Genomic DNA, 18,417 nt, shown 5'->3' on the forward strand with positions numbered 1-18,417 from the left:
TAAAAGTGGTGTCCAAAGTGCCAAGGTCACAAGCTTATGGAAAAAATGCCTGTATAATTTTATGAAAATAAACCATTATTTTGTAACAAATCTTAGGCTGCTTTAGTTGTCACTGTTGCACATTTCTAATTTCATAGCAGCAGTGGGATTAGAACTCAAATCTCAGTCTTCAAAAGTACAGGTCCCTACTCCTTGAGCTGAAGAGGAATCTATATTAACATATGGCATGTGACACACTGCTGATCAGTTACAGCTCCATCCAGGAGCAATGGCGTGGGCATGTTAGTTCATTTGCAGTATGTTACATCTTGGGTTTCCTAACAGATTGCATAACAGGGTTAACTACACAACTTCGATACTTGAAGTAAACCTTTGCATCTATGCTGACTAGCAGGCTGAAAACGTCAAGGTTCAGTCTGTGCTTTGACATTAAGACCTCCGTTTTCAGCAGTTAAGATATGGAAGGGTCCCCAACCAGAACCTCAGATCTCCCCTTCTGTCAGGAAGGAAGATATAAGAGTTGGATGCAAACTCTGTGGCTCAGGCTCTTTTAGTTTTAATACAAAACCTGAGGATCTGCATTACCTAGCACTCATGCTCATACATTATCTGCCCTTGATTTGATCATAGCAGATACTGTATAACAATAATACTTGCTGTGTTAAAGCTCTTTCCAGGCTTTATATAACATCCTCATACCATCCTGGTGAACTAAGTATTATACCCATTTTACAGACAATGGTCTAAATCTGAGGTAGAGTTTGACTTCCCCAAGGCACTGAAGGAGACGTGTCAGAGCTGAGATTAGAATCAGAGCCTCCTGACTCCCAAGATCTCCAGGATGAGACCTAGATCTATAACTAACATCTTGGGACCCATGCTGGCCTATCAGGATAAAATCCAGAATGTGACTGCCAGGCATCCCCAAATAATTACTGCCTAGCAGAGGGAGTGAAAAACTCAACCCCTTCTGACATTGCTAGTATCTGCAGTAATTTCAGCAAGGGAAAAGATTCAGTGAAAGTGCTGACAAAGCAAGAGATGGCCTTTTTTTTTTTTTTTTTTTCCTTAAACCCATCATAGGAAACAAATTGTGTATCAAAGTGAATCTCAGCTGTACATTGGTCTTGCTGAGTCTTTGCTTATTCCTGTCAAACTAAAAGCAACAAGCAGAAGGCTTCCATTGTGGATGGCTCTTGCCTGCTATATATATTAATACCCTTCCCCTTTGAGGAGAAGGGGATTTGAGTTTGTTTACAATGTCAAGGAGAAGGTTAGGGGGCTTATGCTGTTCTGTGAAGATTAGGCATTATGTAATGATCCCAGTCTGACTCAACGGGATTTGTGTTATCACATGAAGGGTATTATGAAGCTGTTAGTAGAAGTTAATAGACGTTGTTTTGCTTGGTTCAGGGTGGTCTGTTTATACTGCACTATCAATAGCAATGAAATGAACATCACGTTCCAATGGGAAGCAGCTTCTTAAATGTCATATTATAAAATAGAGGAGCAAAACTTTTCTTTGTGGAGTGAATGAGTTGGCAGGCAGACACCTCAGATGTTAGCTGTAAGAGTCCTGCTGGCTTGTTTTTATAATCCTTGGGTTTGATAGAATTTAGTTGAACTTTATATTAGCATGAAAATACAGCAAAACTCCAAAACACAGAGTTTCTATAGAGAGGTTGAGACCAGTTGGTGCTGCCATTCCAAAATCCCGTCCTGGCAGCTCTTCAAGACTGCTGCTGATGCAAATGGCCTATTTATGAATAGACACTACTCCCAAAGGAAGGCACACAGCACTGTAGAAATATCTACTCTGTTGAGGTCAAATACTTTCAAACATAGAAAGTGAGGCACTCTTAACCAGGTAAAAAGAGTTCAAATTTTCACTGAGTAGCCCAATATTGCATGAAGTTCATTCTTAAAACAGAGACCAAGATTAACAGAGGGAGTCCCAGAGACTGGTTAGCATCCCTTAGTAAATGCAGATTCAGAGAGTGAATACCTGGATTTTACAGTGAAAGATACTGAAGGGTATATATACTGCAACATGTTAGGTTTCAGAGTAGCAGCTGTGTTAGTCTGTATCCGCAAAAAGAACAGGAGTACTTATGGCACCTTGGAGACTAACACATTTATTTGAGCATAAGCTTTCGTGGGCTACAGCCCACTTCATCGGATGCATGTACTGGAAAACCAGATGCCTAGCAGCCCTACTTGCTGCTCTGATATATGCTTGTGCCACCTCCGTATTAGTCTGTTGCTGTTTAAGTAGCAACCTATGTGGAATGAGGAGCACATGTTGCAGGAGAGATAGGTTTGGAGAAGCCAGGAGGAGGTTAGTCTGTATGCCCTTGGCTTCAATGCTAGCTGCAGTTGCAGTATCTCTGTAAATTGTTCTCCTTATAAAGAGTGCGTTTAGTTTTACAGGCCTGGTGTCCTCGCATGCAGCATGTGAAAGCATGCTCTCTGCCGGGCTACAGCTTAGACTCATTCAGAAGGCTAAGCTAGTGGAGAATGTCGGTAGCCCATGTGTCAAGCTTTACATCTCACTGTGAGCATGCTGCCGCAGTACTGCTTGGGCTGCACTGGCTTGTCTGTGGGGTCCTGGGGTAGAGATCAAGCTGTTGGTTTTGACTGGTAAAGCTGTAGAAGGTCTGGGACCCACCTGAGACTTCCTCTCTCCCTATCAGTACAGCTACACTTGGGTTAGGGGAGGCACTCAAGCTGGAGTTCTTGTAGTACATAGCGGAGTCTGCTGGCAGAGCAGGGGACTACATAAGGTCCCTAAACTTTGAAACTGACTCCCACTCCAGTTTGAAAAAAACCCAAACGGTTTAAAGTCTTAATAAATGGGTTTAGAGCTTTCTCATTGAGGTGGTAGTAGGCAGAGGGATCTATGCATAGGGGCCATCATAGAAGGAAAACCTGAAGATGAGAGAAAAGGATATGTGGTGAGATGCGCTGGAGTGGCAGGAGGGGGGTGGGTATTAATAAGAAGTGAGCAGAGACACAGGCAGGGATGGAGTTGTGTGAAACAATGTAAAAACAAAGAGCAGGGCTTGCTAGTTCGTGTGTTCGAAGAAATAAATTAGACCTATGCCTTACCTTGAATATAGCACTGGTTTCTTTTGAGCACTTAGTGACCGGTTATTTTATAACACCAAAATTGTGTTAGGTGCTTCACAGAAGGTTTAGAAAGACATGGCCTCTTCCAGAAAGATTCGTTCCAAATTAATGGTGTGACACAACGAGTGAACCTGTTGCATCAGTACTGCATGTGCTGCATTGGCTGTCCGTTGGCTCCAGAGTGGAGATTAGTTTTGGGAGGGGATGGAAAAGGGGTGCAGGAGGCCAAGAATTAGAATAGTATGATGATATGGTTATTCTCACTGCAGGTGGCTGAGTGGTTCCATATGTGGCTTTTTTAGTATAGTGGGCAGGTAAGAAGCAGGATTTCATTCCTAGTTCCTGTAGGTTTTTAAAATCTATGGCGGGCATGTTCTGCACTTGATGCCTGTGCTTTGTTTAATAATAAGCTGTTACTTTTTGCACAAGTACATACATTAGAATTAAACAATAACTTCTACTGGAACTGAAGACTAGGATGTTTTTGGTAACTCCCATCACAGCTGTTGGGTTTCTCGTCACTTTCTGTTCTGGCTACTCTAGCTCCTGTACCCTCTTGCTTAAGTTTTTATACAGTTTAATATCAGAGTAGCTGTGTTAGTCTGGGTCTGTAAAAGCAGCCAAGAGTCCTGTGGCACCTTATAGACCAGGGGTCGGCAACCTTTCAGAAGTGGTGTGCCGAGTCTTCATTTATTCACTCTAACTGAAGATTTCGCGTGCCGGTCATACATCTTAATGGTTTTTAGAAGGTCTCTCTCTACAAGTCTATATATTATATAACTAAACTAGTGTTGTATTGTAAAATAAACAAGGTTTTCAAAATGTTTAAGAAGCTTCATTTAAAATTTTTAAATTAAAATGTTGATCTTATGCTACCGACCCACTCAGCCCGCTGCTGGTCTGGGGTTCTGTTCACCTAGGCCGGCAGTGGGCTGAGTGGGGCCTGCGACCGGGACCCCAGCTGGGAAGGGTCTGGCAGCCAGAACCCCAGAGTGGCAGCGGGCTGTGTGGGGCTGGTGGGCAGGACCCCAGACTGGCAGTGGGCTGAGCGGCTCAGCTCACTGCCGCTCAGGGGTTCCATCCTCTGGCTCCTGCCAGCCAGGATCCCGGCTGCTGGACCCGCTCAGCCCAGTGCTGGTCAGGGGTCCCGGCCCTGCCCACATACAGTGGGTACCTACTTTCTCCCTCGTTCTGGCCCATTCTCTTCCTCTCTCTGCACTGAACTGAGACTTGGAGTGGACCGAGCACAGGGCTGGGGGTGAAGGGTCTGGCCAGGAGCTAGAATGAAGGAGGGGGCTCAGGGTTGGGGCAGGAGGTTTGAGTGTGGGGGCACTTACCTGGGCAGCTCCCATGTGGTGTGACGGGTGCAGGTGGGAATGTGAGTAGGGGTGCAGGGGCTCCCGTTTGGTGCTCAGGGTGGGGGTGGGGATGTGCAGGGTGCATGGGATGTGGGGGGGGCTGGGGATGTGGAGGATGCAAGAGTCAGGGCAGAGGGCTGGGGGTATTGAGGGGGGTGCAGGTGTCAGGATAGGGGGGCTGGGTATGTGCGGGGGTGCCAGTCAGGGCTGGGATCATGGGGGCAGGGTGAAGGACTCAGAGGGCTGGGTGGTACAGGGCTTAGGGCAGGGGCCTGGGTGTGTGTGGGGGTGCAGAGCTCAGGGCAGAGGGCTGTGTGTATGTGGGGTGTCAGGGCAGAGGGCTGGGTGACTGCCCCCCCAACCCCCCTTGCTCCTTGTCCCAACTACCCCCTCCTGGGACCCCACCGCCTATCTAAGCCTCCTTGTCCCTTGACTGCCCCCCTAGGACCCTACCCTCTACCTGTCTCCTGACTGCTCCAACCCTTATCCACACCCCCGCCCGCAGACAGAACCCCCTGGACTCCCATGCCTATCTAACTGCTCCCCACCCCCTGACAGGACCCCCAGAACTCTGGACCCATACAACCCCCCGCTGCTTCATGTCTGCCCCAACCCCTCTCCACACCCCTGCCTCCTGACAGTCCCCCCAGAACTCCTGACTCATCCAACCCCTGCAGCTCCTTGTCCCCTGACCCCCCCTCCAGAGACCCCCCCCACCCTAACTGCCCCCCAGCACCCTCCTTGCTCCCAGTCCCCTGACTGCCCTGACCCCTATCCACCCCCTAAACAGACCCCGGGACTCCCATGCCCCTCCAACTCCCCCCTGCTCCCTGATGACCCCCGCCCCTAGCCACCCCCCAGTATACCACCCCCCCATCCAACCCACCCTGCTCCCTGTCCCTTGACCTCCCCCCCCCCGGCCCCGGAGCCGGGCCCCTAGCCCGCCCCCTTACCATGAGGCTCCTCGCTCATCCGGAGCCCTGCTGTCGCCTCCCCTCCGGCGCGCAGCCCTGCTCCGCCCCGCGCCTCAGAGCGCTGCGCACGTGGAGGCAGGCTCCAGATGAGCGGGGAGCATCTTTCCCTCCCCATGGAGCCAAATGCTGCCCCGCGGGAGCGCCTAACCCCAGCCTCCAGAGCACTGCGCGTGCGGCAGCAGGGCTCCAGGGGAAGGCGGAGGCTTGCTGAGCTCGGCCTGGGACCGCGGACCCCGCGGCTTGCCGCGTCGGCAGCATTTTTAATGGCACGCAGAGTCCCAGCAGGCAGCTGCGTGCCATTAAAAATTGGCTCGTGTGCCATCAGTTGCAGACCCCTGTTATAGACTAACAGCTGTTTTGGAGCATGAGCTTTCGTGAGTGAATACCCACTTCATCAGATGCATCCGACCAAGTGGGTATTCATCCACGAAAGCTCATGCTCCAAAACATCTGTTAGTCTATAAGGTGACACAGGACTCTTTGCTGCTTATATAGTTTAATGAAATTTATCTGTGTAAAGGTGTTTGTGGCCACTGAATTTATTACTGGAGAAAGAGAGCTGGGTGACTTAACAGATTTTTTTTGCCATTTATTTTGGGAGTTCTTGGCTATTATTCTGGTAGTTTTTCACGGTGGGTAGAGGATAGTGTTTTACTGCTGATGTTCCGCAGTTTTGTGTCAGTTCTGCTCATGTATTCATCAGCTTGAGCTTTCTAGGGTCTGGCATGCCTAGGAACTACAATTTGTCTTGAAGCTAAAACAAATGTTTTATTCAAAACATTGCAGTAGAATAACGTGTGCACTCTGAAATGTGTGTAATAAACCAAATTGTCCTGCTTGGAGCCTGAATGTTTAACAAAGAATCAAATCAACACAGATCTTTAAATTCTGAAAGAAATGAAAATACAGTTGAAGCAGTCTTGCTTGGCAATATTGTAAAATGATGGTAGATCTTGTAATCTTTAGGATGGTGTTAATTTCCTAAAGTATGGCTTGCAGCTACTCTTTTATTTAATTATGAAGACATGGCCCATGCTGACCACTGGTCCCAGCATTCAGTGCTCCATGATTAGATGATTGATTAATTAGCTGAAGAAATAGTATTTAATGATGGCACCTGTAATTTCCAAGTGTGGAGTAGAAAGGAGTGTAGGGAGCCAAGTATTTTTATACTAAAAATTACTTTAAAAAAAATTAGAGAAACAAAAACAAGTGGGTCAAATCTTAATTCTCTTAGTGATAATTCAAGCACATTGTTTTAATTGGGGTGGGATTCTTGCCATACCTCAGAGGACACCACAATTACAAGAAGGAAAAATTATCACAATTAGCTGACCGATTAAAGAAAAGAAATGAGAAAAATAAACAAAATGGAACATAAGCAGTGAACAGTGTTTACTTCGCTTACAATCTTTGTCTCTCTGGAGAGCTGACGATAGAAATGACACCTTTTGGCTGTGAGGTCTACCCTAGTGTGGAACTCTTCTCTAGGTAAGGTAAGACCAAAGTGTACTATTCCCCAAATCCAGTAAAGTCATGTTTTAATATATTCTGGATGTGCAAAGGATTCTTGTTTAAGGATTGAATTGTTTGTTTGGTTTATCATGGATAATTTACCTCTGCCAATTTATTAACGGTTTAGGTTATCTTAAGCCCTGTAAAGCTAAAGAAAGTATTTTATTGCAGTCACTTTAATAATAAATAAATTTTAAAAAAGCTACTCAGGGAATGGTCTTGAAACAGACAAATTAATTAACATGAAGAATGTTAAATTCAAATTAAATCCCAGTATTTCTCTGTTCATTAAGGTTAGCTGACGTTGGCTCTCCAGGAATATGTTGTTTTAACAATCTGCTGTTTAACAGGATAGGCTGTTAATACCTTGGATGACAATAGCACTTCAATATCCCTTTTAAATTATTACAAGGAAAGAATTAAATCTAATCCTTGGCAGTGCTTTTGCAAACTCCGTTTCACCAATGATGTCATCAAGTTCCAGAAGCAGTGCTACAGTGGCATCCGTTCAGATATTTCTTGGGGGAGGGATGGAGAGAACCTTCTGGTCCCAGCCTCCACAGGAGGACTTCATTGCTAATCCTGGTCTCTCTTGGTTGGGCAGTCTCCCCTCTTTGTTATCCACAAAGCCCATGAGTTGGTGCTGCCAAGAGTCAGGTTGTGGGTGGAGCACACCAGATCACAACACCATTTGACAGCCCATCACCCCTGTCTGCAGTGTGGGGTGGCCAGGGTGAATTTCAGTAACATTGTGACCATGCAGCCAGAGTAACGCTCTGGATCTCTCTGGCAGCAGCCATACTGATTAAAGCACCTAAGCATTCCCTCTTTAGAAGGGTATTAACTTGTGACGAGTGAACTGTTTGGTATGCAGGCTAAAGTGTGTTCTGTAGCATACTACACCGAGCAATCTGCTTGTGGACCAAGAGGAAAATTACACTTGTAAGCAGACCCTGTTAAAAGAACTCCATTCTGTGTGCTTGTACTGTGTGTGTTACAGGCCTCTGCTGCGAAACACTTCATTCGAAACAGAACCTTGAATCAATGACAACTTTTGACCCTGTTTTGCTTTGAGAGATGCCCGCCTCACTATTTTCCCCTCTAACCCTTGTTTACCAATAAATCCCAAACCAATTCTCTGTAAAATACACTCGAGTACAAGCTCCTAGTGATCGGAATTAGTGTATTTCATAATCACTGCAGTGTCATAAAGGACATCGAAAATTTCCCTAAACTTTAACTCTCTTACTCCACTGTAACAGGTATCTATGGGTGGTAAAATTATCCGTCAAGGTAACTTTTCCAGACAAGTACTGATTTTACTGAAATAGTTGAAGGCTGTTGATCAGAAGATGTGCGAGGTTTGAATTATTGCTAGCCATCTGACTAGATAAGGACAGCCATACTGGTTCGGACCAAAGGTCCATCTAGTCCAGTATCCTGTCTTCTGACAGCGGCCAATGCCAGGTGCCCCAGAGGGAATGAACAGAACAGGTTATCAAGTCAGCCATCCCCTGCTGCCCACTCCCAGCTTCTGGCAAACAGGCCAGGGACACCATCCCTGCCCATCTTGGCTAATAGCCATTGAATAATGAGCTAGTTGTTATAGCAGTAGTGTAGCAATGCTGACTTGCTAGGTCTCCTTGATAGAGCTGTTCCAGTACCAGGCAATTGTGAATCAGCTGGAAGGCAGAGTTTGACACTTGCGTTAGGCACAGAAACTAAAAGCTCAGAGCTACCTCCTCTCATCTCTTAAAGGAGTAGTGGTGGTTTTTCTTAGACAGTTAATATTGATCCATCCCAGTTTTTATCTGGATTTCTCTAGCAATCTCAAACACTAACCTAATCCTTCACTATAGTTTAACAAACCTGTATGCGTTCTCACACAGCTTCACAGTTGTCACTGTGTTGCATGCCACAGCTACTTGGGACTTAACAGTAGCAGTGGGGACAAAACGGCTGCTCTGGAAGTGCTGGCCTCTGCCACAGAAGCTGAAAATTAGCTGTACGGGGCCTATGAAACATAGCTGAGCAGTTCTGATTCCGTCCAGTACAGACTAGTGGTGTATTTACAAGAGTGACTCTCTTATAATTTTATACCATCCTCCTCATGCACCCAAGTGTTGGGGGGAAATTGATCCCTAATTACTGTGTGTGTGGAATAAGGCCCCATTTATTGCCGTAGGTAACCGTGAGTGGTGATGTTTCCTGACTTTCTGTTATGGTCGTGTAACAAAATTAATTTGTTTCCAGGGAGACATGTTACTGCATCTGCATTGAACACACAGTAACCAGAGCCAGGACAATTAAAACTGGCAGGATATTTGATTCAAATAACTTCAAAGGTGGAACTGAGGGCCTGAAAGGCAGGGTACCCTTTCAGATCTCTAAAGTACGCCCACTGCAGAGTTTCTACAGCAACGGGGCATAGTGGGCTTTAGCATTCTTTCAGCCTCTTATACTTTTAATCCTGTATTCTTTTTGGAGAGAGGGTGTGCGCATTTCAAATCAATTGGACTGAAGCTTGTTCCTTTGTCTATCTGTGTAGCTTGGATACAATCTTTTTGAAGGAAGTATTAAATCCATTAAGAAGTCTTTAAATTGAGTCTTGGAATAGAGTTGATTCTGATGTGTTTTCACCAAGTGTTGCAATTAGTCTAAATAAGCCATAATTTTTAACAATGAGTGCAGTTAACCATGGGAACAATTTACCAAGGGTCGCAATGGATTCTCGATCACTGACCGTTTTTAAATGCAAGACTGGATATTTTGTCCTGTAGTTTGGTGAGGGGAGAGATCAAGGATGTTGCCAGAGAAGAGGTGGAATTGAACATAGCTCTGCTGGCTTTTTAATTAGCTTGCTGAGAAATCTGAAGTGTATAGAGTGGATTGGATGCTAGGCCACTGATAACATCAAGAAATGGCTCAGCATTTGCTGGACTCTTGCATGTGTTATGCTGGGTGTTGAATTTCCCTCTGGAAAGGAGAAGTTGGCTCCTGGTAGAGTTTGCAGATGCTCTTGACTTTCCGTAGTTGTGAGGAGCATGGTCAGAGGCACAGGTGGTGATTGACATTTTGTAAGATCTTCCAGGGCATCTGTTGTCTGGCAGGGCCAAACTTCTGGAGGAAGCATGCTGCATGGGGTGCAGGATTGCTGTTTCTGCTGTTTCTTTTGGTTGAGTAGAGCAGTTCCAGTTTAACAAGAGGACTTGCTGACTTCAGTGGTTCTGTAGGGTGTGACTTTGCTCTTTGTCACCTCTCCAGACAGAAGCCTGAGAGGATAGATGGGGCTTACACTGTGCTGTGCAGACCAACAGAGCTATTTCCAGAGTCAGAGGCCTTCCCCTGTGAACATCCTGCCTCCCCAGTCCATAGATAGTCCAGTACAGGGACTGCCAACTCGGGCACCCTAGCAGAGGTCATCTGTTGTGGCAGTAGATGGTGGAAAAGCTACCCTTTCAAGTAGCTAAGATCCAAAGTGTATAGGTCCTCATAGATCAGTATCAACATCTTTACGCTGCACCTGGGAGCAGATGAGAATCAAGTGCAGTTGAGAACTGGGATTTTCATGCTCCATTTAGGGGGAGGGATAGCTCAGTGGTTTGAGCATTGGCCTGCTAAACCCAGGGTTGTGAGTTCAATCCTTGAGGGGCCCATTTGGGGATTGGTCCTGCTTTGATCAGGGGGTTGGACTAGATGATCTCCTGAGGTCCCTTCCAACCCTAATAATCTATGATTCTATGATCTCATGCTCCCAAGGAAGTGGACAGCCACACTTTGCAGCAGCTGTCTCTTGTGTGTGACCTTGAAAGGTAGCCCTGTGCAGAGTACATGGTAATGAGTTAATCTGGAGGTCATAATAGTTTAGGCAACAGCAAGAAGATTCATGTCTCAGAGAAATGATCACAGTTGTTGTATGTATGTATGCATGTGTTGTGGGGGGGAGTGTGCAGAGGAGGAAGGAGGGATTTCTCCCTACCCCCACATGGGAACATATAGGTCTTTTATTCCCAGTATTATAACGGTGGGCTCTGGAAAACACCACCTGTACTGCATGACCGTGCCATCTGTCCAGAAAATGAGTAGCCCCAGCTCCTTCCATGAACTGAAGCAAACAACGTGTGGTATCATTGGCATCCCTTCTCTGCCAGTAAAATGCACTTTGGTGTGCATTACCACACCTTCATTCTCATGTGGCACTTCATAGAGCACCAGCAACATTTTGAAGTGCTGCCTAACGATTATACTGGCTTTGCTGTTGTCTCATTGCACCCTGCAGCGATTTACAAGCTCTTTTTGCTTTTTTTACTGTGTGAAGTAAGAACGCAGTAGCCTAGCCTGTCTGAATTCACCAGCAGCGTTCATTGAAAGCACTGTAAAATCAGCAACAGGGGCTGGAATAGGAGGAGAAAGAGGTTCCAGAATATTCTACAGCACCGAAGGTTCCAAGATGATGAGCGTCATGACAGCTCCACCAGTGAAAGATGATGTGTGGCTAAAGCATAGGACTGGGAGGTAGGGGCTTCTGGGTTCTCATCCCAGATCTGTCACTGACGTGGTGTGACTGTGGGCAAGTCAAGTCACTTGGGCTGTCTGTGCCTCAGTTCCCCCTGGGAAATGCATATACTCCCGATATATTGGTACTGCCCAGGCTGAACTGTTAGTGCCAGTCAGTCCCTTCCAGATGGGGCTTTAGGAACGTTGGGTATTACAACTGGGTCCAAAGTGACTGGCTCTTGTGCTTGTGGTCACGGAGGCTCTTTATTTCAGCATAAAAGGGTCTAAGCTCAGCATGCTGCTGTTTAGTGAAAATGTGGTGGTGAAAAGCTTTTTCCCCCTTTGTAGTTGCTCTCAGCTCTTCAGAGATTCAAAACCAAAGCCAGTGCATGCTTTGTAGGAGGCTGAGATCATTATTGTGAAAAGAGGGTCCGTGCAGCCCCTCAGGGCCTGTGGCCTCCCGGATTTGTTTGACTCTAGGCCTGGTGAACATAATTGTGTAATGCTTGCTGTTCTCAGATCTTTATTATTTGGATGGGTTGTTTTCCTTTTCGCCTCCCGCTTATGGTCAGTTGTGTTAAAGCAAGTGGCCGAGGTGAATGTATCTTGGCCATTGATCCGTTGTTTCATGAAGGGCTAATATATTGAGTTGTGCAAGTTGATTAATTGCTCTGGTAAATTAAAAGGCTGAGGAGAAAGCAGGAGAGCTGTAAAGTCTTCGCCCTTTCTCCAAAGGCAGGGGAAATAATGATGTAAAGGGGGGGGCTATTTCCCAGCATTAAGAGCCTGCTAATCCTCAGAATGCCACGAGGAAGCTGAGTGCTCCAGTGTTGTTGTGGGTCTGGTGGTCTTGGTGTGCCCTGGCGTTTCCTCTCAGGAGACAGGATTCCAATCCTGTCCTAGGTCACAGCTGGAGCTATTTTTACTGGTGGTCTCCTGTTTCTAATTGGCCAAATACAGGCTTCCTCTTCTAGGCTGAGAAGAGTGTGTGATGTTTGTGCCCCAACCCCCCTGCAAAATGTGTGGAGTTCACATTCCTTCAGCTCCGCTGTAGAGGGGTCCCGGGCTACTGGGAAGTGCCTAGCATTTTGATGCATGCCCTTTCCCTCTTGTGCCCCAGCATGGCAATCTGTGTGTATTTTCCAGGTACTACTGGCCTAGTCTGGTAGCAAATTCAGGATTGGGGTTGAAATTATAGAGGGTCTGAATTTGCTCCCATGTATCTGCAGAAGTGATCATCTTCAGAGTCCTATCAGTATCTCTAAATCCCACTTCAGAGGCTAGCTGGAATCTGGGGGGCTCTGGGGAAAAGTCCTCTCCTGGACAGAGTGACATGTATGTGGCTCCTTGGAGTGTTGCTGACTGGGCTGGGAGGAATGATCCTCTCTCCACTAATATGATTTTTAATCTTCCTTTCTCCTACATCGGCAAGGAAGCTTCTTCAGTGAGCAAGGCGAAACTGTTTTCCTGTTTGGTAGCTCAGCAGGGTGCAAAAAATGGTAGCTCACCTGGAAACTTGGGTGTCCAAATGTTTGGGGGTTTTTTGGCAGGGAGAGAGAGGGAGAAATGGTATGGGGCATAAACAGGTGATTTTCTGCTCAAGTTTTTTTCTTTTCTACTGTGTTTTGGTCTGTCTCTGCACAGTCAGGACAGTATTTGACACATAGTGGGTATGTCTACCCTGCAGCTGGAGTAGCTTGAGCCAGCTGCTGCATCCACACTTCTATTTTTACTATGCTAGGTTGAGCCCTGCTAGCATGAGTCTCTGTCTGGGCTGAGAGGTTCGCTCCCGGCTGCAGTGTAGACATACTCTAAAGAGCTACAGCAGAGGGAAGCATGCTAATTCCATCCCTGTATAATCAATTCCCCTGCTGTGGTAGGTTAGTTCCTTTTATGCATCCAGTTCTTGACACCTGGAGTCTGCTGCAGGATGACCCGAAGCAGGATTTGTGCAGTGGTAGTCAGTTTCCTTTTGCAGCTGGGTCTGTGTCAGTGCTGCTGAGCTGAAGTGCCCTTGTAGCTGATGCTAGCCACTGAGGCACGACCAGGAGAGTGGTGAATCAGGAAACGTGGCAGGTGGCCAGCAGCATGTTCTGGAATCACCATGCATATCTGTTTCTCACATGTGGCCACTGTTGCCGCATGCAGCCACCAGGGGCTTTTCTTGCAGGCAGAGCCTCCTGGGTAGTGATGGGGGGAGCAAAGCGGAGGCCCATCCCCCAGTGCCGCCAGCAGGGTCTGGGCCCTGCCACCTTCTGGAGCCACAAATGCTGTAGGAGCAGGTGGCCAGTGTGAGTTCCTCACCTTCCTGGTGGGGCTCAGGCTTTGGGTTTCATCCCTGGGTGGTGGACAGCCGGTTCTGGCTGTGGGGTAGTGGACTCCATCCCTGAGATGTAGGGCTTTGGGCTCTGGCCCTGAGGATTCAGCCATGGGCTCATTCCCTGGAGATCCATCCTGTTCTCTGCTGCCCCCCCATCACCCCTGGCTCCCTTCCTCCCTGAACGTCATCCTATCCTCTGCTGCCTCCTCAGCTCCCCATCGCCCCTGGCTCCCTTCCTCCCTCCCTATCCAGGGCTTAATTTGTCCCCTAGCTTGCTGGGGCTGAGTAAGTCTGCTATGAAAAGTGATATTAACAAATATACAAATATCGCTTTTCACAGTAACAGACTTACTGCTAGAAACCCTTTAAAAAGGGGGGAACGTGCAAAGCAACTTATTTGTGTTTCTATTCTGTTTAGGTCCAGTAAAGAATAAACAGCTGTACATTATGTTTATGACTGCGTCTGCAAACCCCCCCTACATAAATAAATACGTATGCACATATATACATCTCCAAATCATTGTAATTTGTTTTCCCTATGGTTGGTTACGTGTTTTATGAAAAATGGGCAGTGGCCACCAGCAAGAGTTGGTGGCCGCACTCTGAGGCCACCCAAAAATGTGTTGTGAGAACTCCTGTGTAGAAGGTGGGAGGTGAGAGACCTCAGAGGCTCGTGCTCAGGAGACTCAGAACGAGCATAGCAATGGCTGCTGGAAATTGAAATAGAGATGGCTCCTGGCAGAGCCTTGTTGGTGCCCAGGACTGTAATAGCAGGGTATCCTCTAGGTGGGGAGTGAGGGCAGCAGCTGGCTTTTGGAGGGCTTAGTAATGGAGAGGTAAAAGGTGCTGAAGGTGAGCATTGAGATTCATTGGCATAGTTGTATGCAGCGAAGCTTGCTACAGATCTTAGCAGCATCATATCAGCCTCTGTCCAATGTTTAGCGCTCAATTTTCATGAGTACTAACCTCCTTCTCACAAACACCAGTTATGCTCAGTATTGTCTGAAAGTCTGCAACAATCCTGCAAAAAGGGCTTCTAAAATTCCCCTGGAAATAGATAAATGGGGCCAATCTGGTGCTCAGGACGCAGTCACTAGTTGCAGTGGTTCTGTATTTCTAGAAAGTGGTTCCATTTCTATATTATATGTGGTGGTTGCTGGACTTTGTTGCTCTCTCTTAGCATCACCTTTTTATTCCTCTGTATTTCTTCATTATTTGAGAGTGCCAACAGCATGCTAAGCATTTCTCAGCCCAGTCTGCCCTGAGGAGTTTTGAATCTGAATAGACAATGTACTCATGAGAGTACTAGGGTGGTGGTTCAGGATGCGAGAGGGAAAAAGTGTCAGTGCTAAAAGGTAGCACATCTGCTTAGTGCTTGGATTTAAAAAAAAAAAATGCCGTTTAGATGGTCATCAGATTAGCTTACTCCCCTCTGTGCTGTGAGCTGGAGATGGGGCAAAGGCCTTTCAGAAGGGATGCATTTAAGGGAGAGTCACTGGAATCCTTAGCCTTGTATAGGGAATAGTGCAAGCCAGGGCTTGGGAAAACCTGACTCACATCCCCTCCCAAGCAGCCTTTGCTCTCCACCCTGCCTTCCTAGCTAGTTCTGGGCAACTGCAACAGCTTTTTCATTGTCTCTCTTTGTTCTCCCTCAGGCTGGAATGGGTGGAAATCATAGAGCCTCGAACGCGGGAGCGCATGTACGCCAACCTCATCACAGGGGAGTGTGTGTGGGATCCGCCTGCTGGCGTCCGCGTAAAGCGCACCAGCGAGAACCAGTGGTGGGAACTGTTCGACCCGAACACCTCACGGTTCTACTACTACAACGCCACCACCCAGCGGACCGTATGGCACCGGCCGCAGAACTGTGACATCATCCCGCTGGCCAAGCTGCAGACCCTGAAGCAGAACACCGAGTCACCGAGGGCCTCCACGGAGAACAGCCCTGGGCGGAGCAGCAATGTCAGCAGGGAGGGCAGCACCAGCTCCTCCCTGGAGCAGGAGCTGGAAGGCAGCGAGAAGGTGCAGGATCAGACGAGGTCAAACCGTCAGTCAGCCCAGTTTGCTGTAGTGAAAGAAGAACCAGAAAGGTAAAGCAGAACTGTCTCTACACAGCATGTGACGTAGACTGATGGGTAGTGAAATACCCTCAGCCAGGGGGAAGCTGTAATGGATTTGTGCTGCAAGCGACAGATCCTGTGTAACTCACCCCTTCCCTGGATGAACTGAGAGCCAGAGCAGCGGTGCCCAAACTTCCTCTCGTATCCTCCCTGCCCCCCTTACCAGTAATAGAATGTGTCCATGCCACCCCGGGCTGGGAGTGGGGCTGGGTGGTGCGTGCTCCCTCCCTGATCCCCTGTGGGGGCTGGCCTGCGCCCTGCCCCACCCCGGATGTTCCTCCATGCCCGCTTAAGGGAGGACTCTCCCTGTACTTTGGGGACAGCTGTACTAGAGGATAGCTTTTCTAGCTAAAGTACTAATGGGCCATGTGCAAGAGGGCAATGTCATTCATTCATAAAGCAATTATGTGTTGGATGAAGGGGTGTCACTGCCTCTGACTGCAGGGATACCTCTGTGCCGACCCGCAGGTGTAACATAGTGCTGTCTCCTAAAAACACTTAGGAAAAGCAATATTCTAAACTTAGAAATGCGCCATATTTCACAAAATGGAACATAAGCTCTCCACCAGACCTATTTCCAAGGCAAGTGACTTTTATCCCTTTTCTGTATCTCATCGCGAATACAGTCTGCTGGGCTGATCTGTTTGTGCTGACTCAGGTGTTTTCCAGCAGGGGTGACTTTCTCTTTTAAAAAGGGGATTTTCAAATTGAATAAAAATACAAAGCCAAGTTTCCTGGTATGTAGGCACAAAAACTGTGCTCTCCGGTCCGACAGCTGCATTGCACCTTCTTTGCACCCCTGTTCTGTACTGTTGTTGATTTACAGTTTTGATGCCTATGTACCTATTTTTTCTCCCTTAAAATGTATATTATTGGAATGTAAATAAAATCCCCAGCCACATGTCTCCCTGAAATTGCACTCTTGCCATTTGCAGATACTTGGCAGAGAAATCTGTGCTTGTAACTAGGGTTTTACTTTCTTCCAGTCTACATAGCAGTGCCATGGCATGGTCTAGTGGTTAGACCCAGGGCTGGGTGTTAGATCTTCCTGGCTGTGCCACTGAAGTGGTGTGATACCATGGGGAAATCACTTACCCTGTCTGTTTCTCCATTTGTAGAATGGAGAGAAACCTGAGCTTTGTAAAAACCCTTGGAGATTCTCTGGTGGAATGCACTATGGCAGTGCTGAGTATAGTAGTGCTGGGTTACCTGTACAGTTATGCTGCATTAGTCCTCTTACAGTGCACGTGGCACCACTGCGCTTTCCTGGGAATTTGAGCTGTGTTCCTGTTACACCGCCATCTTGTGGATGCAGCCTGCAGGCTATATAAACCCTTTTATTTATTTATTTTATTTATTTATTACTTACTACCTACAGAGGGTATAAATGGGAGTTTATTCCTAAAAATGATCCCATTGCAAACCTCTGGATGTAATATTCATTCAGTTTCCATTCTAGCAACTACTCATTTCCCACCCTCCACTCATTCCAGCCATTACTACTGTTAGTAAACGTCCATAGTCTGGTAGTCCAAAGGCTTTAATTGGGATCTCTACCCTGTTTGCTGAATGTCACACAAACACAATGGAGGCAATATCTGCCCTGAAGAGCTTCTGTTCTAAAGATGCAGTTTCCCTCTCTCTGGCCAAGTCTACTCTTGAGGGTGATTCTCAGCTTCTGTAAATATACTCATGCTAGCTCTTTTCAAGCTAGTGCTCTAAAAATAGTAGTGTAGTCATGAGTGGTGGCCTGGGCTAGTCAACCAAGTAAAAACCTGCCTAGATCCTATGAGTGCACAACCTGAGGCAGCTAGTCCATGCCGCTGCTTGCTGCTTCTCGTGTGACTGCAGCCACACTCCTATTCTTAGTGCACTAGCTTGACGAGAGCTAGGGCGAGTATGTCTAAGCAGGCTGGGAATCCCACCCCTAGCTCCAAGTGTAGATGTAGCTTCAGGGAAACTCTCAGTTAGATTGTGGCTGTTTCCTGTGTTGCTTTGTTGTAACCCGTCTGCCTCCCTGATGCCCTCTACTGTCTATTCAAAATACAGCAGCCAACTTCATATTCTGGCTTGTCCATCATGCAGAGTGTCTTACCTCATCTTTGAATCCCTCTACTGATTTCTCTTGTCTGCCCCATTAAGTTCAAATTTCTCATCTTCTCCTTCAAGGCCCTGGCAACTCTAAGCCATCTGATTTATCCTCCTTGCTTCTTGAACCCCGCTATCCCTCTGCTATGCCAGTGATATCAACTGGGTCTTCCCGCATGTCTGCATCATGCTTTCTTTATACTTCCCTACACACAGAATGCCTTCCGTGAACTGATTCAGAAGGCCACTACCTTAGAACATAAGAACGGCCATACTGGGTCAGACCAAAGGTCCATCTAGCCCAGTATCCTGTCTTCCGACAGTGGCCAATGCCAGGTGCCCCAGAGGGAGTGAAGCTAACAGGCAATGATCAAGTGATCTCTCTCCAGCCATCCATCTCCATCCTCTGATGAACA

At 47.1% G+C, this 18,417-nt stretch overlaps 1 protein-coding gene across 2 annotated transcripts in view; it reads left to right on the forward strand.

The window, feature by feature from the left end:
• Nucleotides 1–18,417, forward strand: part of ARHGAP39 (Rho GTPase activating protein 39) — a 402,448-nt gene that overhangs the window by 114,344 nt on the left and 269,687 nt on the right. For both annotated transcript variants that reach the window (XM_030553957.1, XM_030553958.1), the window contains exon 2: nucleotides 15,449–15,883. In XM_030553957.1, the coding sequence (XP_030409817.1) occupies nucleotides 15,449–15,883 (435 nt within the window). The remainder of the gene's footprint in view (nucleotides 1–15,448; nucleotides 15,884–18,417) is intronic.

Source organism: Gopherus evgoodei, chromosome 2, assembly GCF_007399415.2.
Source record: "Gopherus evgoodei ecotype Sinaloan lineage chromosome 2, rGopEvg1_v1.p, whole genome shotgun sequence".
NCBI lineage: Eukaryota > Metazoa > Chordata > Testudines > Testudinidae > Gopherus > Gopherus evgoodei.